The following is a 20800-nucleotide window of genomic DNA, read 5'->3' as shown; positions in this document are numbered from 1 at the left end:
CCTCACTATCAACCTTCTCCTTAAGGTTGTGCACACTCAACTAATATGTTTGTTTCCCATCATCATTTTTTTTTTCTCCTTGTTGTCTCTTCCTCCATTTAAACAAAAGTCTGGTGGCTTTTAAACTTTTGGGGTTGCAACACATAGGAAGAAATCATTTTTGTACCGCAAATCAGAACAATGCCCAAGTGAAACAAAAGTTTCATAGAACAATACTACCTCTATTATGTGTTGTGCCCTTTGACCTATTCTAGTCTGTGTTATTAAAAACTACTAGCAGACTTCTGAGAATATACTGGAGCAGTAAACAGCAGCAAATCAACCTCTCCAAGATTCAGAATCCAGACACACTAGAAAACAACAGCTTGGAGAAGAAAAGAAGGAGGGAGGTGGATCCCCAGGACCCAGGAAGGATCTGGAGGGAAAATCAAAGCCCACAACGAAAGTGAAGAGACCAAACACAATACAGAAAAAGGAGGGGCAAACAGTACTTTCTTCCAGCTCCCAGCAAGAGAGGGAAAAATCAAATCTAAAGAGACGCAGTGAGGGCAGGTGACTCCAGAGGCCTCCAGGGAGAAACGTAGCAGTGGAATAGAGCAACAAATGCAGTGCACTACAACAGCTAGTGAGTGACTGCAGTCCCAGTGACTGCTGTGTCCCCTGGAGAGGGCCTTGTTCAGAAATCATTTTAGGGAGGGGCCTACTCAATCTGGGACTTGGAGCAGCCATGAGTTGGCTTCATCTCAGGTCTCCCAGTGTTGATATCCCATGGGGACTGGATGAGACATAACCACAGGAGATGTCCAGGGTCAGGGAACTGAGGTCAGCCAGAAAGAGACACCCAGAGTGTTGTAGGCTGAACAATTCAAGCCCTAACCCCACAACCAGAGGCCAGGATCAGCCTGAACTTCTGTGAAGTTGAGAGCACCAGAATCAGCACCCCACCCAAATCCTACTACAGGCTCGCTGGGATCATAAAGCACAGATCTGGAGTCTGTCGTCCACCTTTGTCTACCAGTGACAGCAGAGGCATATCCTGAATTGGACATTACTGCAAAAATGTAGACCCCAGAAGACAATAATAAGCTTGAAATTGGAGAGAATGCTCTTTGTTTTTCTTTGCTTTTTTTCCCCCTTTTTCATGAGTGTGAACATTGGTTTTAGGGTTTTTGTTCTGTTTTGTTCTTTTTTTCCCCTTCTTTCTTTCCCTGCTGTCTTCTGCACCAGTTTCCCAAAGCTTGGATAATCTTCCTTTGTCCTTTAGCCTTGCTTCTAATCTCTTTCTCTTATTTTATTTCTCAATTTTTCCTCTTATCCTTTTAAAATTTTCTTCCTGAAGGGCAATATCGCTTTATTGAGTAGATATGTACTGTATATAATTTTCTGATTTGTTTTATATTTTGTTATGTAAATCTTGTACCTATGGTTAAAGGTAGCAAATTAACAGTTATAAGAGTTTGTCATTTTCTAGACTGTTCTTGATGCTATTGTTAGTACTGATTGTACTACTTAACCAAGGTAACATAGCTGTTATGATCAAATGATTTTCTTTATTTGCCAGTACTGAGCTTGTCTGGGGGTCGTAAACAATATCATAGTCCAGTCCCAAAAAATTGAGTGCCAGGCCAAGCAGGCAACAGCTTCTCCTTCCTAGGAAATTGAAGAGGCAGGATCTTTGGACAGACTCAAAAGCCAGGTATACTTGGAAGACATCTCTGAAAATTAGTCATTTCCTAAAGTCATTCCCTAATTAGTCTGGATATCAGTAATAAAGCTACCTACTACAAACTACTTACAACAAACACAGAAAATAAAGAAACAACAACAACAAAATAATTATGAGAGAACATGGAAGTAAGACACAATCCCAGACCTCCCACTTGCCCAAGGAAAATCTGGGGTGTGGAAGAAATCAAAAGCCACCCTGCTGAATTTTCTGAAATGATAGCAGCGGAAGTAACAAAGCAGATGAACAAGTCTCTACAAAAAATAAATCAGAAATCATTACACAGATAACTAAAATGACGACCATAATAAAGGACACAAAAGTATTACTTCTGTCACAGAAGTAATAGCAGAAAACTTCCCAAGCATGGAAAAAGAATTTGACATACAGATAAGTGAGGCACATAGAAATCCATCTAGCCATGATAAAAATAAATAAATGAATAAATAATACACCAAAGCATATATAATAATCAAGATCCCAGAAATTCAACACAAGAACAGAATATTGAAAACTGTTAGAGAAAAATAAATCATCTACAAAAGCAAGCCCATTTGAATTATAGCAGACTTCTCAACACAAATGCTTAAATTAAGAGGCACTTGGGGGGAACTATTTCAAGCCCTAAAAAGAAAACAAGCCCAAACCCTGATTGATGTATCCCACAAAACTATCTTTCAAAATTGATGGAAATACAAGATTCTTCCAAGATAAAGAACATCTGAAGAAATTAACCAGCACTCCAAAAAGTTCTGAAGGATATTCTAGAAAAAGACAATGAAGACAACAATTCCTTGAATCTCAATGGAATGAGTCTATCAGCGAGGCAAGCAATTAAACAAAAGGGAAAGAAATGGAACCAACAACAGGACATGACAAGGATACATCAATACATATAAATTATAACCATTAATTCACTAATCAAAATAAACAGACTGGCAGAATGGATCAAGAAGCAAGGTCCAACAATATACTAAATGCAAGAAACACATTTTAATTCGAAAAGAAATCCAGACGGAAAGTCAAAGGATAGAAAACAATACGCCATGCAACAAGAACCCACAAAAAGGTAGAGAAGATAGCTGTTCTATTTGCAGACAAACTAGATTTCAAGCAAAGACTTATCAAGAGAGACAAAGAAGGTCACTACATTCTTGTAAAAGGAAAAATCTGAGAGGAAGAGATAACGATCATAAATATATACACACCAAATATCAGCACACCCAACTATATAAAACAAACATTAATGAACATGAAAAACCAAACAAGTGCTAATACAGTTGCATTGGAGGATCTCAGCACCCCAACATCACAAAAAGATAGATCAAATGGACAAATAATCAATGAAGAAATATCAGAGCTGAACCAAAGCTTTGAACAAATGGACATAGTAGATATCTAGAGAGAGTTATACCCCATAATAACAGAATGCATATTCTCCTCAGCTGCACATGGGACTTTCTCCAAAATAGACCACATAGAAGCTCATAGAACGTGCTTAAGTAAATGGAAAGAAATGACCTCATGCATATTATCAGATCATAGTGCAGTGAAATTGGAAATCAATAGCAAAAGAAACACAAAAACCTCATAAACACATGGAAATTAATAACACTGTCCTGAAAAAACAGTGGTCACAGATAAAATTAAAGAAGAAACTAGACAGTTTCTATAATTAAATGATAATGCCAGTATGACATAGTGGAACTTATGGGATGTAATGAAAGCTGTCCTATGCGAGACATTTATATCAGTGAATGTCCACATCAGAAAAACTGAGTGAGCTCAAATAAATTACCTAATGTTTGGGGGGTTTTTTGTTTTTATTTTTTGATTTTTTGAGACTGGGTCTCACTATGTAGTTGAGACTGACCTGGAACTCAATATGTAGTGCAGGCTGGTCTCGAACTCACAGCGATCCTCCTGCCTCAGCGTCCTGAGTGCTGGGATTACAGGCGTGCATCACCACGCCCAGCTAAATAACCTAATGTTGAACCTCAAGTGTCTAATAAAAGAAAAGCAAGTTAAACTCAATGTACATTTGAGAGAGGAAATTATAAAGATCAGAGCAGAAATTAATGCAATGAAAAGTAAATAATACAAATAATCAAAGAGATTGTTCTTTGAGAGAGTAAATGAAATTGACAAACCCTTAGCCAACCTTACCCCCTCCAAAAGGAAAGAAAAACTCAAATTCATCCAATTAGAAATGAAAAGGGTATAAGCTGGGGATTTAGTTTAGTGGTTCTGCCACCTGCCTCGGAAGCTCAAGGACCTGAGTTCAATCTCTGGTACCAAAAAGAAAGAAAGAAAGAAAGAAATGAAAAGGGTGAGATTACAACAGATCCTGCAAAAATCCAGAAGATTATCAATACCTACTTCAAGAACCTGTACTCTAATAAGATGGAAAACTCAGAAGAAATGGACAGGCTCCTAGATACATATGAATCATAAACTGAATCAAGAAGATATAAAAATTCTAAATAATCCAATATCAGGCAATGAAATGGAACAGTAATTAAAAACTACTAAAAAAGAAAATCCTAGGTCCTGACAGATTCACAGCTGAATTCTGCAAGAGATGTAGAGAAAATCTAATGCTGTTAATTCTCAAACTCTTTAATGAAATTGAAAGAGAAGCAACACACCCAAGCCCATTACTGGAAGCAAGCATTACAATGAAACAAAAATCAGAAGGATCCAACTCAAAAAGAGAACTACAGGCCAATCTTCTTAATGAACAAAGATGTAAACATCCTCAATAAGTTACTGGCAAACAGAATGTGGTAAATGAAGAGAATTATAACCATGACCAAGTAGGATTCATCCCAGGGATGCAGAGATGTTTCAACATATGCAAATCAATAAATGTAACACACTATGTTAACAGCACAAAGGACAAAACCACATAATCATCTCTATAGATGCAGAAAAAGAATTTGACAAAGTCCAACATCCATTTATGATAAGAAACCCTACAGAATATTGGAATAGAAGATCTTTATCTCAATCTGATGAAAACCATCTATGGCAAACCAACAGCCAACATCATACCAAATGGTCAAAACTGAAACTTTCACTCTAAAATCAGAAATAAGAGAAGGATGTTCACTATCACCATTCCTAGTCAATAGAGTCCTAGAAAGAGTAGACAGAGCAATTAGACAAGAGAAACAAATAAAAGGAATAAAGATAGGAAAATAAGAAGTTAAATTATTTGCAGATGGCATGACACTACACAGAAGAGCCCCAAAACTCCTCCAAAAGACTCCTAGATTTAATAATCAGGTTCAGTAGTGTAGCAGGATACAAAGTTAACACTCAAAAATCCATAGCATTCCTGTACACAAATAACAAACTCACTGAGAGAGAAATGACAAAAACAACACCTTTCATAGTAGCACCAAGAAAAATGAAACACTTAGGAATCAATCTAATGAAGGAAGAAAAAGTCCTCAAGTTCTTAAGGTTAAGACCTTAAGGTTTTAAAGTTTTTAATGTAAACATTAAAAAACTACAGTACTCAGAAAAAGAAGATGAGAGAGAATATCAGAAAATTGAAAGATATTCCTTGTTCTTGGATAGGCAGAATCAATATAGTGACAATGGCCATACTTCCAATCTGTTATACAGATTTAATGCAATCTCAATCAAAATACCAATAGCATGCCTCACAGAACTAGAGAAAGTAATTCTAAAATTCATTTGGAACCAGAAGAGATCTAGACTCACAAAAGCAATTCTGGGCAACAAGGGCAAGGCAGGGGGCATTACAATCCTGGAGTTAAAAATATTCTACAAAGCTACCATGATAAAAATAACATTGTACTGACAAAAAAAAAATCAGGGATCCGTGGAAAAGAACAGAAGATGCAGAAACAACTCCAAACACACTCAACTACCTTATCTTTGACAGAGGGGCCAAAAACCTTCACTAGAAGAAGGATAGCCTGGTAGCCTTTTTAATAAAAGGAAAACTTTCATTAAATACTGGGAAAACTGGCTTTCCACATGCTAAAGATTAAAACTAGACCTGTATCTATCACCAGGCACTAAATTAAAATTGAAATGGATCAAAGATCTAAATATTAAAATAGAAGAACGTAATGTGCTCCCAAAATGGACATCAGAAATGAATAAACACTTCTCAGGTGAAGAAAAAGAAACAGCAAATAAATATCTAAAAAATGTTCAAAATCACTGGCCATTTGAGAAATTCAAATTGAAACAACACTGAGATTCCATCTCACTCCAAAAAGAATGGCTATCATCAAGAAATCAATCAATAACAAATGCTGGTGAGTCAGTGGGGAAAAAGAAACTCTTCTCTACTGTTGGTAGGTATGTAAATTGGTACAACCCATATGGAAATCAATAAACTAAAATGAGGGTACCATTTGATTCAACTATTCCCCTTCTAGATATCTTCTTGAAAAAGTTAAAAGTATCATGCCACAGTGGTATCTACAAACCCAAGTTTATAGCAGCACAATCTGTAATAGCTAAATCTTAGAAAGAGCCAAGGTGTCCAGACGGATAAAGAAAATTATACACATGGAGTACTACACTACCATAAAGAATGACAAACTTGAGGCGTTTGTAAGAAAATGGTTGTACCTTGAGAACATAATTTTTTTTTGTACCAGGGATTGACCTCAGGACCTTGAGCTTTAGAGGCAGGCGGTGGAACAACTGAGCTAAAAATCCTTGGCCCTTGAGAACATAATTTTAAGTGGAATAAACTGGACACATACGTTTACATATCATATTGTTTCTCTTGTGTGAGAAACCCAAAGGGTAAATAAATGAGGAGCATAAAGGAGGATAGATATTGGGAAGCAAGAAGAAAATGTTCAAATGGGAAGGGCAACAAGGGAAAGGGGGAAAGGAACAGACATTTTAAAAAATAGAAAAAATGGAAGGAAAAATAGGAGAAACAAAGTTTTATAAAGGGAGAGGGGGAAAAATTGAAGAGAAGTGAGGGGAATGGGAAAAAATAATTAAGATATAGTATGAACAGGTACAAATTCCCTATGGTGAATGTTATCATCAGGGATATCAAAAGTGTACCCATAGAAATAATTTTTAAAATACCATCAACACCTACTAAACAACTTCATACCCCATTAATGGATTGTGATCTGCAATTTGAAAAGCACTGAAGCACATTTTGACCATTATAGCCTCAGGGTAGTGACACTACAGCAGAAATTTGTCAAGAATGAAGACAACAATAAGATTTTGAAACACATGCTATAGAAAATAGTTTAAAATTATAGAGTTTTGAACATCAAATGCCTGGATTTCCTCTGGCAGGTAGGACTCAATAGGTTGTACAGACTAATGGTTCTGCTGCAACAAAATAGGGTAAGTCTCTCCAGCTGTACCCCCACCCCTGCCACCTGGGCTCTTTGCCAATTTGGGGAGCTGGATAATGCTCAAACTTTTCCCAGAATGAGGATCTTTAGTGGAGGAAAGAGGAATCAGCAAGTTCTTTGGTAGCCATATGGTGCTAGAATGACACACTAGAATATTGGGAGTCTTAAACATACAACTAATTTGGTCCATGATATATTTTTGAGCTCTGGGTCTAAGGATATATCAAAAAAAGAAGAGTGAGACTTTCCATAGTTGCACAGTATTTGGAGAACTAACGTTTCCTGAGAACAAAGGGCCTGCCTCAAGCCCAAAGCTAGCTCCCACCTCAAGATTTTGAAGCTCCAGGAGGACAGAATCTGGACAGCTGGACCAGGACCCCCTGAAGAGCAGAGCTCACAGGGCATGGTGTTGCATGCCTATAATCCCAGCACTCCGGGAGGCAGGAGGACTGCAAATCTTAGCCCAGCATGGGCAGTTTAGCAAGCACCTGCCTCAAAGTAAAATTCAGGAAATAAATGCTGGGGATGTGGTCCAATATGAAGGCCCCAATACTGCAAAAGAAGGAGAAAGAGGGAGAAGGTGGGGAGGAAGAGGGGATGGGGAAAAAGAAGAAAACAGCTGTGTCTCCACAGTCTTTCATGGCTGAGAACACAAAGGCCTTCAAGGCTTTCAATCAAAGCAGCATGGCTGGAATAGAGGCAAACAACTAAGTCAGTGATAGCAAACCTTTTGGAGACCAAATGCTAAACTTCAGCCCAAAACTCACTTGTTTATTACAAAGTGTCAATGTAGCAATTCAAACTGAATAGTGAGGTTTCAGTTTAGAAAAAACAATGCATACATTAACATTTTTTGTCTTAAAGGGGGGGGGCATAATAACACGCATGCCATGGTTTCCAAAAATCAACATCCAGCCCCAATCCAGTTCAATTCTGGATTTATGAGATCATTCCTCACCCCATCACATTCCCAGAAAAGAAGAGCGTATTCTGTGTTAAAAAAAATATGTACAAATTTGCATATAGTAAAAAATAAGTAGGGCTGGGGGTGCATCTTGTCGCGTACTTTGTAGAGTGTGTACTTTGTATTCATGAAGTCCTGGGTTCAATCCTCGGCACTAAAAAGCAAACAACAAAAAATCAGACCTGTTTGGAGGCATGAAAATATAATTGATAAGTATGAGAAAAAAGTGGACAGAGGCACATAGATCATTTAGATGTTGTATTTGGTAGACAAGGATTTTGACTGATTGTGGAGGAAGGGTTAGTGAAGGTATAAATTGGTGTACTCACTCAGGACACAGAAATCACACAATGATGTAGAAAAGGAAACTAATATAAAATTACTACATTTAAGAGGGGATTACTATTAAAGAGAAAAGAGAATTCTAAACAACACATTTATATCAGGTATAGGGAGCAGCCAAGGTCTTAGGCGGCACACGCAAGGAGAGAACAAATTTGAATGAGGTTCCACACTTTGCCTTCCTCCACCAGATGGAGATGTACATCTGGCTGGAGTTGGTGCAGCCATTCACCCTGAGTGATGCTACTCACTGAAGTTCTCAGTAGATGGAATGTACTGGAAAGCATTCCTCCGGGTGGATGAGGGGAGCCACCCACAGAAAGGTGTCACACCATGGAAGCTACTAGGGAACGCCCCATAGGAATGTGTCGTAAGTTGACTGATGAAGTATGGGATGAAGCTGCCATAGACATGTGCTGTGTGTTTCTGGCTGTCACACAATGTGGGAACCTGTCAGCAGAGCACATCAGAGCACAGAGAAGCCTTTCCTCCTGCAGTGGCTGCCACTGCTTTTTATTGACAAAGCTTAATTTTGTGTCAGTGGGAAAGGGAGAAATATTTGCAGGGTCCACCTCCATTATTACCAAGCAGGCAATGAAGGGTGGGTTTGGCAATAAATTGATAACTGGTACAACTCGCTTTGAAAAAGCATTCAGTAGGATCTACTAAAGCTAAACACACACCTACCTTGAGACCCAAGATTTGTACTTCTGGGGCTAGGGATTTAGCTCAGGTTTGCTGCTTGCCTCACAAATGCAAGGTCCTGAGTTTGATCCCTGGTACCAAAAAAATTTTTTTTGTCTATTTTTGGGTTTCTACCTAGGAGAAGTATGTCAATATGTTCACCAGGAGACATAAATAAGAAGCCTTATTGCAAGTTTATTCACAGTAGCCAAAAATCTAGAGGCCATCCAAACATTTCTTCACTGAATAATGAATAAACAGGTGTAGTTGATTCATACAGTGGAATTCTATACTATGATAAATAAGAATGAAGTATTGAAACATAACACAAATAAAACTCACAGACATGATATTAAGTGAAAGAAGCCAGATAAAAAAGACAACATCGGGCTGGGGACTTAGCTCAGTGTTGCTGCTGCCTGCCTCGCAAACACAATGACCCAAGTTCAATCCCCACTACCAAAAAAAAAAGACAACACCTATCAAGTCTAATAAAAAGTAAAACCTCAGGAAAAAAAGTAAAACTAGTGAGAATAGTGGTTATATTTTTGGGTAAGAGAGTGATAAACCAGTAAGACGTGCCAGAATTATGTATCTTGATCTGAGTAGTGGTTATTCAAAGGTATACAAAGGTAAAAATTTATCAAATTTTTTGTGCATTAATAGGGCATGTTATGCATTTCTCTGTGGGTGCGTGTGTATGTGTGTGTGCATGAAACTTTAAAATCTTCCCAGACATGGTGGTGTACACTTGTAATCCTAGCACTTGGGCACTTGGGAGGCTAAGGAAGTAACATCATTATCAGTTTGAGGCCAGCCTGTGCTACATAGAGAGACCCTGTCTCAAAAAAACCAAAACAAAAACCAAAAAACAAAAAACAAAACCCAAAAATCCTCAAGCCTGGCTTGGTGGGACATACCTATAATCTTAGCAATCTGGGAGTCTGAGGCAGGAGGCTTGCAAATTCCAGCCTAGCCTGGGCAATTCAGCAATTCAGTGAGACTCTGTCAAAAAACAAAAAACAAAATAACAAACAATGACAACAAAAACACTTTACTTAAGATTAACATGGTGAATAAAATAGAGGAAAAGGTTAAAAAAATAGATGAAAGGAGAATGTCATCAGAGGAGTGAAATACACAAAAATAAAAGGGGCAGTATAAAACTGAAAATTACAATAGCTGAAATCAGGACATCAATGCAAAAGTTTAATAGCAGATTGAATACAGCTAAGTAAATATGCTTTCTGTAGAGGGAGACAGTATTTCTGTCTTCCAAAGTTGTAAGCAAACCTTTCCTTTGCTTCAAAAGGAGACTGTCACTATTTCTCAAGGCTGCTCATGATATAGACACTCATGAAAAGACAGGAATACAGTCAGAGCCCCTGCTTGCAAAATGTGCAGAGGCATGAGTCTGATGGAGAAATGTCGCTGATGGGAGGGCCCTATGATCTGACTGCTGGATGTCAGGGCAGTGAATGGCTCTATGCAGCCTCCTCTAACTTCTCAGGAAGTGTGAATGGTGGACAGCATGGGCCTCATCAGTGCTGGGCACACTGGCAACCTGAGGCTCTGTAGTAAAAAGAGTCACAGGAAGTTGCTGGGACAAGTCACTGGGACTCAGATCTGTGGTTTGTTGTTGACTCCCAGGACTTCCACATCTTGAAGGAAAGGCAATACCTACAGGAGGATGACTTCTAAGATTCCCCAGCAACTCTGAAACACGATTGAAGTTACAGAAAAACTGAAATGGTACTTCATATTTACATGCTGGAAGACTCAATATTAAAGTGTCAATTCTGGAATCAATCTTTAGAAGTAATGCCTGGTGTGGTGGCACATGCCTGTAATCCCAGTACTCGGCAGGCTGAGGCAGGAGGATCACTATGAGTTTGAGACCAGCCTGAGCTACATAGTGAGTTCCAGGTCGGTCTCAACTACATAGTGAGACCCTGTCTCAAAAAAAAAACAAAACAAAAAACCCAAAATTTAATCTTTAGAATTAGTGCAATCATAACCAAATTTCCAACAGGATGGTTTACAAACTATTAACAGCTTGAACCTGAAATTTGTATGAAAATCAAAGAAATTAGAATAGCCAAAGAAATTTGAAAAATATAAACTATTCGGAGGATTTAGATTATCTGACTTTAAGATGATTAGCATACAACTACTTATCAAGTGGAATAGAGTCCTCACACTTACATGGCCAAAACGATTCTGTGAAGTAAAGGTAAATCTTTTCAACAACTAATGCTTACACAGTTAGAAATACATATGGGGGAAAATGATCTTGATCCCTAACTCATATAACATACAAAAAGAAACTCAAAGCAAAGAGGATACACTGAAGCCATAGAATGCACAGCAATAGAGAGGAATTAAACCTACTGATATGTGCAACCAGCTGGATAACTGTCCAGGAGAATTACAAATTCCAAGGAAACTTTGCTGAGGGAAAAAGACCAATCTCAATAGGTTACATTGTATGATATCATTATATAGGTTTTTAATAAATACTCTAAATGACAAATTTTTAGAAATTGGATGATACACAGGTGTGTGGTAGTTTCAAGGGCAGCCAAAGGGATCTGTGTATTCAGGATGGTGACTATGGCGGTGGACACCTGTGCAGGTATTAAAATTTTACAGAACTTAATGTACACATACACACAAATTAGTGCAATTTAAACTGGGGAAATCTGACTGAGATGCATGTACTGTATCAACACCAATATCCTGGCTGTAATAATGTGCTGTAATTTTACTAAATATTATTTCTAAATATTGTCATTGAAAGAATTGGAACAGATTGTACAAAGGTTTTCTCTGTGCTGTTCCTTACAACTATGTAAACTTATAATTATCCCAATAAAACATTTCAGTTAAAAATGAATATGAGCCAGGGGTGGTGGTGTGTGCCTATAGTTCTGGTTATTCAGGTGGCTGAGGCAGGAGGATCACTAGGGTCTACAAGTTGGAAACCACTCTATCTAGAAAGAAAGAAAGAAAGAATTTGATACGGATAATAAGCCTAAATGTAAAGTTAACTTTGTAATGATTCTTTTCATCTTATTTTTTCTTATACTTCTTAGAAAAAAATAAATGGAATATCTTCCTAATGCAGAGGTAGGTAAAGATTTTTTAGGATAAACAACATAACAAACAAAATAAAAATTGATAAATTACACTTCATCAAAAATTTAAAACTTCCAGTGATAAAGTCAGTTTGGTGACTTCCAGTGATAAAGTCAGTATGAGCTGTCAGAAGCGGTCAAACATGGAAGCTTGTGTATCTGAAACTTATGCATGAGTGCCCAGAAGTTATGATTTCATTCCACCTTGACCAAGGAAAACAAATCGGATACAGGGGTGGGGCAGGATGGCCACTGTGACCCTTGCCCCGGGGAATTGCTACCCAGCAAAATTCCATAATGGGAAAAGCAACAACATTAGCTTTACTATCACAAAACTCAGAAAGATGTTATCTCTCTTGAGAACACTCCTGAAAGGTGGGAGTCATAAGCCGCATTTTAGAGATGAGGAAACTGAGATCACTTACATTCAGGATCCAGCCTAGGCTGTCTGGCTGCAAAGTTCTGGGTCTACTGCAAAGCCTCACACTCAGAGCAAGGTGCAGGAGGGGTGCACTGTCACTTGTCAAAAAAAGAAAACATTGTTTCTGGAAGCAGAAGAGTCAGGTTAGACAAAGATGTATTTATACACTTTTATCATCTTGGATGAAAACTGCAAGTCATCTGGGAAAAAACAGCCTGATTTGGTTTATGGTTTGCTCTTTAGGTGAGCAGACTTATTCTTGTTTCACAGTCACATCAGTTCTAAAATGTTTGACAAAAATGCTCCAATTTGAATCTCAGAAGGAATTCTTTTGAGTAAACTACCACCTTGTGGCAAAAAGCATAACTTGCAGGAGAAAGAATTTGCTTTTACTCTTGCAGATCCTACATATTTTCCATAACCATGAAAGTTAGAAAATTTTGCATCATAACAAATAAACAAAAGTGCACATCCCTCTGGGCATGACTAATTTGAAAAAGACATCTGACTTTGGGACAAAGCAATCAAATCACTGACCCATATCATTACACATGTAGATGACAGAAATTTTATTAAATCAAGATTGTAAAAAAGCAAAGGTGGCCTAAGGTGATACATCTGGAAGAAAACTGATGAATGTTCATACTGTTATATTGTCCAAACTGTGAACTTTTGCAAGTGATGAGATTGCTATTAATAATTGCACAGGACAACAGTTACAAAGTGGGAGTGTGCCAAGGTTTAGCCTGGCACAGATGGGAATATATGTTGTAGTAGAGATCATGTGGTAAGAAATCTAATCTTTTCAGAAGAAATAAAATATCTTTTTATTTGTGTTGGCAAGAAGAGTTTGGTATCTGATTTGAATTTTATTCTGTCAACTAAGTTCAAAAGGAGATTCCCAACAGTTCAAGAACTTGAGTATGCACAACTGTGGAAATGAATATGATGTGCAAATTATTTCACAATGCTGTGTTTTAAGGAGTGGCACTGCGGCTCTGTGAAAAATTGTCCTAGAACTGAATATTGTTATGGGACAGAATGCAAGAAAAAAGTATGTGGATTTAGAGCCCAAGTGAGAGAAAGCAGGTGCTTAACAAGATCAGGGGAAAGGAGGATGCTCAGTCCCGTGTTTCTGTTACCCTGCACTTGCAGAGAGTTGCGTGGCCACATACCAGTGCTGCTCTGCTGAGACTTGGTGTATGCTGCAGCGTCGTGCTCTGTCCACAGCTCTCAGTTCCTCTCTTCACATTAACTCCTCAATATAGAACTTTTTCTGGCTTGCACTGAACTGAACTACCCTCAGCACATTCATGTGCTGTTGAGGGGTGAAATATTTTATAAATATCAAATCAATTTGACTCATGTTGTTCAGTTCAACTGTATCCTTGTTCATTTCCTGCCTGCTGGATCTGTCAGTTACTCTGAAAGTGGTTGTTGAAATCTTCAGTTATAATAGTGAGTTTATCTACTTTTTGGTGGAAGTTTTATCAGTGTTTGCCTGACATATTTTCATGTTTTGCTAAGTGCAAACACATTAAATACTGCTGTCTTGATAGAGAACTGGCCTGTTTATATAATGCCACTCTTTCTTTTTTTGTTTGTTTTTTTGAGACAGGGTCTCACTATGTAGTTGAGACTGACGTGGAACTCACTATGTAGCCCAGGCTGGCCTTGAACTCATAGCGATCCTCCTGCCTCAGCCTCCCGAGTGCTGGGATTACAGGAGTATGCCACCACGTCCGGCTCCACTATTTATTTTTGATAACTCTCCTTGCTCTGCAGCTTGCTTTGCCTGAACTTGCTACTTTCCCGTTCTTCTGACTGGTGTTAGCATGGCCTAGCTTTCTCCATCCCTTTACCTTATCTATTTTAATTTTTTTCTCTTTAGAGACAGGGTCTTGCTATGTAGTTCAGGTTGGCCTTGAACTTGTGGTAATCCTTCTGGCTCAGCTTCCAGAGTGCCGGGATTACAGGTGTGTGCCACCATGCCCAGAAAAAGTGGTTTCTTATAGATAACACACAGTTGGGTCTTGTTTTTTAAATCCACTTCAACAGCCTGTTCTTTAATTGGCATAATTTAGACAGTTCATATTTCAAGCGATTATAGATATACTTGGATTGATATCTGCCACGTTAGCTGTTTTATGTTCATATTTGTTCCACCTGACTTTCATACTTAATTTTTGATTCATAATTTTGTAGTTCCTTTTTTCTTTCTTGGAGGTACTGGGGATCAAACTCAGGGTCTTCTCATTAAACTACACCCCCAGCCTTTTTTAAATTTTAAATTTTGAGATAGGGTCTCAGTAAATCACTAACTTGCTCAGGGTGGGCTTCAATTTAAGGTCCTCTTGCCTCAGATTCTGGAGAGTTGGGATCGCCAGGCATGCACCAGCATGTTCAGCTTGTAGTTTTTAAGAGCCCTTTTAGACTCTTCAAAACCTGCCTCCTGCCTGCACCCAGTAGTAATGGAAGTCTGTAGTAATGGAAGAAAAAATCTGCACACCAGCTCTGACAGCCTGGGTCGGAAGGTTGCAGGACTCGGAAAGGCAACTGTCAACACACACAAGGACAAGGTCTTTGCCTCAATGTCCAGACACTGACATAGGCTCCAGCCAATCAGAGCTTTCCTGCGGCCGAATCCTGCGGGCAGGGGGCGGGACTCGCTCCTGCCGGTAGCTGGCTCGGAGCCTCAGCTAGCGGATGCGTGAGGTCCCGAGTGGGCGTGTCCTCCGTGTCCTCAGACACGCTGGGTTGTCAGGGCAACCGTGACCAGTGCTACAGAGTCGGTTGGAGACGCCGCTTGCACCAAGGATTGTGGCCCAGTCGGGAGTCAATCGCAGTGGCCGTTCCCCGGTAGGACCTGGAAACAGTAGGTACTGCCGACTCCTCTGTCCTTTTGTGTGTCCGGACGTCTCCGCGGGCGCTATGATGCGCGACAGGCGGCTCTGAGCGCCACTCCAAGCTGTGCGCGTCCCCGGGGCCCAGCTCAGGCGTGGGGAGGGGCCTTCGGAATCCCCGAGGATGCTCGCGGTGCAGAGATTTGCTGCCTCTCAGAAGACCTTACAAAGGGGCGGAGAGAGGGTGCTACCCTGCACGCCTGAGCCCTTGGTGATGGGGCTGCGCTTCTTTGCAGAGCCATGGGAAGTAAGAAGAAGGAGATTGCCCTGCAGGTGAGCCCAAGGGGTGCTAGCTTCCAGCACCCCGATGGGATTGGGGGCCAGGAGGACATGTGTGTGTATGTGTGTGTGTTGCACTCTAAAAAGTGACATTCTCTTGCTGGCAGTATATGACAGTGTTCTCAAACTTGAATGTTGTACCCTTCTGTCTTAGAAGTAAAAAAAAAAAAAATTAGCTCCTTATACTGTACTTATGTACATACACATTGTACACATTGGGCAAATGCTTTTTTTAAAACTTGTAGTGCTTATGCAACCATATGACCCAAATACGGATTACAACTACAAAACCAAGAAAAGATGAACCATCATAGTTCCATGTGACTGCTACACTTTGAAACGCAGTTGCAACTTACTTAGATAATATAAACAAATTCTTTTGAGCTTGGACATTGTCTGTAATGCTGTGCTCTGCATAGGCTCTGTATTCTCACCTCTAAGCTTTCAGTCACTAACAGTATGTTTTGGGATATGAATGTTTGTTAAATAGAGTGCCTTATTTCATTTAGGGCAAGTAAATCTGTGAGCCATTGTCTGCTTCTTTTTTTCTTTGACCTGGGCAATCAGTAGTGGGTGCTGGTAAAGTCACGGTAAAAAACAAAATGCAGGCATGGACCCTGGAATTGCGAGAGTGTTTTGTTAAGAAATCATTTTGCTGAGGAAGGAGGACTGACTGGCATTGCCTCTCTACTTACATACAGAAATCTGTGTATTTGTCAGTAAATCTTTTGAAGGTAGTGTCTGGGCTCTATCCAGAACACTGTCCTCTCTCTAGGTAAGGTTATTTGGGGTTCCTTCTTCTGTGGCTGAGGCAGAAATCATGGGGCATCAAGGGTTAATGTGGTCAAAAGATGCCACACATTTCCATTCATTCCCCACCAAATGTGAAAAAAAAAGTGAAGTTCAAATATTTCCCATACTTTTCTGCTCCTCTCCCCAGCTTCTAGAGGTGAGATTCCTCAGCTGCTCAGAGTCCTGCCCCAGAGGTGATGTGCATCATGCCAAGGCAAGGGTGGGCCACAGCGAGTTGCTGGTGCCTTACAGCTGAGCCTCTGGGTGGGGCGTGGGCTCTTCTGATCCCCCATCACTTGCCTTAGGACTGCAGCTGCGGGTCCACGGTGACAGCAGTCCAAATCAAGTACATTTTGTGTGTTGAGCCCTGGGGATTTAACCCAGGGCACCCCACTGAGCTACTTCCCCAGCCTCCAGCCCTTTTATCCTTATATTTAAATTTTATTCTGCAACAATGCATAAGATTCTAATAAGTTGATACGTAGGGGAAGAACAAAAAGGGAAAAGAAAAAAATGTGAGAGAATGAAAAGATGAAAATAAAGTGTTTGTAGATGGGGAGGGGAGGAGGGGGTGAAGGGAGGGCAGAGGTAAGGGGAAAAAATGAGAATCAAGACTTGCCATGTAGAGGTACATGATCCCAACAATGAATGCAACTGTACTGTATCCCTAAAATGTACCAATAAACTCAATAAAATTAAAAAAAAAAAAAAGACAAAGGCTCACTGGTTTGTCCGGGATTGTCTCAAACTCTTGGTCCTCTTACTTCAGTCTCTTGAGTAGCTAGGATTACAGGCTTGTGCAATCATGCCTGTTTTTTTCTTTTTTCTTTTATTATAAATAGAAAAAGGTGAAGAGTAGGCTTCCTTAAAAAGAGGGACCTTTAATAGAGGATTTGCAGATATTACATGCTGCTTGCCATTATTGTAGGTAATATATCCTATCTTTTTTAAAACATTTAAGTTTTAACATAGTTTTATTTAGAACAAGTTATAATTTTCATGGTTTTCTAATATATATAGTTGCAAAGTAGCTCCTTATGAAAACATTATTACAAAGAGGAAGAAGATAATTTTTTTAGTAGAGGAGAATGACAGACTACTTTGATCCAGTGGTCAAAATAAGTATCATCAAAATATGCAGGTGGAAATTGGGTATCACCTAACTGGATGTAATGAAAATTCACATCAGCTCCTCTAATGCATCAAGCAAGATGCATCATCTGAGGCCTATTAGCATGAAAAGGACACGCTCAAGTCAGGGATGGTCTACAAAATAACTGGCATATGGTTTTCAAAAGTGTTGAGGTCAAGAAAACAAAAGACTGAAGAATTATTCCAGACTAATACTACAGAGGTTTGAGCAATAAACCTATCACATGATTTTGATTAGCTCCTTTGCCACTGAAGACATTGTTGGGACAGCATGTAAAACTTGAATGGTACTGAAGGATTAAATGGTAATAATATATTACTGGACTTTCATTTTGATGATTGTATTGTGATTATGTAGGATATTACATTCCAGGGGGATGGGAGATCTGTCATGATAATTTACTTTAGAATAACTCAAAAATACTGCCAAATGTTCTTTATACTTAGAATTTGAAATTTAAAGATTATTCTTTGAATTGTACTTAAAATACAAATTTTCAGAGTAAAAATGTATTTTTTACATAATATACAGACTGTATACTGTATAATATACATGTATACTGTTAATGGGGATGGACAATAGGCATTTCTCCTTGCATTTTATATCTAGTACAAACCAGAACTCTGTAAATAAGAAAAAATGTGAAAAATGGCAATAAACTCAACTCTTAATTATTTCTGATATTGAATGAAAGTACAGATTGCAAAAGGAAACCTGCAGTATGATACTGACTATATACATTTTAAAGACAGAAAGCAATTTTATATATTTTTTCTGGACAAATAACATCTAACTTTTTTTTATGCCTGAGAATCATAAAATGTCAAGTACAAATCATTTTCAGACTAATAGTTTTTCCCTGGGAGGGAAGCAGAAAGAATAGGGAGGAGAAAAGAAGACTGGGGAGAAAAAGAGGTAATTTAATCTCTACTTGTAAGTATTTCAGAGAAAGAGAAAAATCTAGAGAAAAATACATTGATTGGGTTCCTATCTTGTGCCCTCAGTGATATAGCCATTTGATCCTCTTTGTCTCTAGGTCAATATCAGCACTCAGGAGCTTTGGGAAGAAATGCTCAGTTCCAAAGGACTAACTGGTAATTTAAAATAAAAATGTTTTAGATACAGTCTTTCTTAGATTGTTAAATGATGTGTTGAACCATGAACAGAAGGGCTGCACTAATAAGTACTATTTTCCTGTAATTGTGCCCTCATAAAGAACCAGGTGGTTTCTTTGTGTTATGAGTATAGTTCCTCCTTATCTGAGATTTCACTTTGCATAGTTTCAGTTACCTGCTCTCAACCACAGTCCAAAAATATTAAATCATAATTCTAGAGCTACATAATTCATAAGTTTTAAATTGTATGCCATTCTGAGTAGTATCAGGTAATTTCGTGAAATCCATCTGGGACATGAATCATCCTTTAGTCCAGTGTATCCATGCTATATATGCTGCCTTCCCATTAGTCTTTTGTAGCCAGCTCAGTTATCAGATTAACTGTCTTGGTATTGAAGTGATTGTGTAAGGTCCGGTACTAGTCAGTTTCAGGCATCCACTTGGGGTCCTGGAACATGTCCCCTTAGAAAGGGGGTATTATATTTAAATCTGGCTTGAACACCATAAATTCAGTCCAGGAAATGAGTCAGAACTGTCAGATAGTAGAGTTCCCTTGTTTTAGAGCTGGTTGCCATACTCAGGATAGTTTGGTGTGCAGTTACAGAAACGTCTTCTAATTACCTGATATACAAAAGGAGAATGTACAAGAAGGAAAATGTACTTGGAACTCAAGGATGGAGAGAGAGAGAGAGAGAGAGAGACAGGCACCACAACTAGAATTACAGTCATCAGAAAACAGCACAGCTGCTGTCCACAGGCTTCCTCATCCCTGTCCTCTTTGTATCAATTATCTAAAACTAGTGGCTGAAAACGATAAATAGTATCCCATAGTTTATGTGGGTGAGGAATCTAGATGTAGCTTAGCTGGGTGGGCACAGGGTCTCATGAGGGTGCAGGAAAGATGTCATATGGAGAACTTCAAGGCTCAGTTTGGGGCAGGTTTGCTTCCTAAGTGCATCTATGTGGCTATTAGCCAACCGTAGAAGATCCATTTCAAAGCTGACCTTAGAAGATCCATTTCCAAGTTTACTCATGTGGCTGTTTGAAGATTCAATTCCTCACTGATTGTTGGACATCAATCTTCTGCCATCCCTTCCTCCCTGCAGGTACATGGAAACTGGCTTCCTTTAGAGCAGCTCTGAGAGAGCACCAGATGGAAATCAGTTTTGTTAATCTAATCTCAGATATTCCTTCCTTTTCCCATCTTTTTGAGACAAGGTCTCACTATGTAGTCCAGGCCAGCCTTGAACTTACTATGCAGCACAGCCTGGCTCCAAATCCTCCTCCTCCCACCTCAGCTGCCTTATCTGTGCGTGCTACCATGTGTGGCTCTTTTTTCCCTTTTAACTGGAGATTGAAACCAGAAGCTTATACATGCTAGGCAAGAGCTCTGCCATTGAGCTACATCCAAGCTCCTTAAAAATTTTTCCTTTGAGACTTGGTAAGTTGTCCAGGCTGGCTTTGAACTTACCATCCTCCCTCCTCTGCCTCCAGAATAGCGGCCAGAACAACTGGCCACCAGCTTCTTCTAGATACTTCTGTTACTCTCTGTGTGTCTGTTCATATCTGTTCCTGTCCTTTGGGTCTCCAGACCCCACCAAGTGACTCTTTGGCATTTAAGAACTCTTCCTCTTCTGATGCCATCTTTCTCTCCAGCCCCTTCCTACTGTTTCCTGAGGAGTGTCCTGAGCTCTAACGTGTTTCCCATTTCTTCACATTATCAGTGTTGTGCCTTCTCCCTAGATTACCATTGTCCATCACAACCTGTAGATGCCTTTCTCATTCTCAGGCCCAGCTCTACAACAGACACCCTGCTTGACATCTTTCCTTGAACTTCTGTGTGGTGACTTCCTCCTAGGAGCCCCTTAGGGCTCTGTCAATCCTCCACCCTGTCCTGTGTGGCCCG

The 20800-nt window shown here is 39.3% G+C and overlaps 1 protein-coding gene across 10 annotated transcripts in view; it reads left to right on the top strand.

Annotated features, from left to right (window-relative positions):
- The first annotated feature begins 15318 nt into the window (after positions 1 to 15318).
- Nme9 (NME/NM23 family member 9) overlaps positions 15319 to 20800 on the top strand; it is a 28227-nt gene continuing 22745 nt past the window's right edge. For 3 of the 10 annotated variants that reach the window (XM_010625554.2, XM_010625545.2, XM_010625549.3), the window contains exons 1-3: positions 15319 to 15531; positions 15792 to 15828; positions 18816 to 18873. In XM_010625554.2, the coding sequence (XP_010623856.1) occupies positions 15796 to 15828; positions 18816 to 18873 (91 nt within the window). In that variant the 5' untranslated portion in view covers positions 15319 to 15531; positions 15792 to 15795. The remainder of the gene's footprint in view (positions 15532 to 15791; positions 15829 to 18815; positions 18874 to 20800) is intronic. The other 7 variants (XM_010625552.2, XM_033759796.1, XM_010625548.2 and 4 more) reach the window with 5 other exon arrangements.

Source organism: Fukomys damarensis, unplaced genomic scaffold (genome assembly GCF_012274545.1).
Source record: "Fukomys damarensis isolate Sample0158 unplaced genomic scaffold, DMR_v1.0_HiC HiC_scaffold_37, whole genome shotgun sequence".
NCBI classification, from domain to species: Eukaryota; Metazoa; Chordata; class Mammalia; order Rodentia; family Bathyergidae; genus Fukomys; species Fukomys damarensis.
The sequence above is the reverse complement of the archived record's forward strand: the minus strand, read 5'-3'. Positions and strand labels throughout refer to the sequence as shown.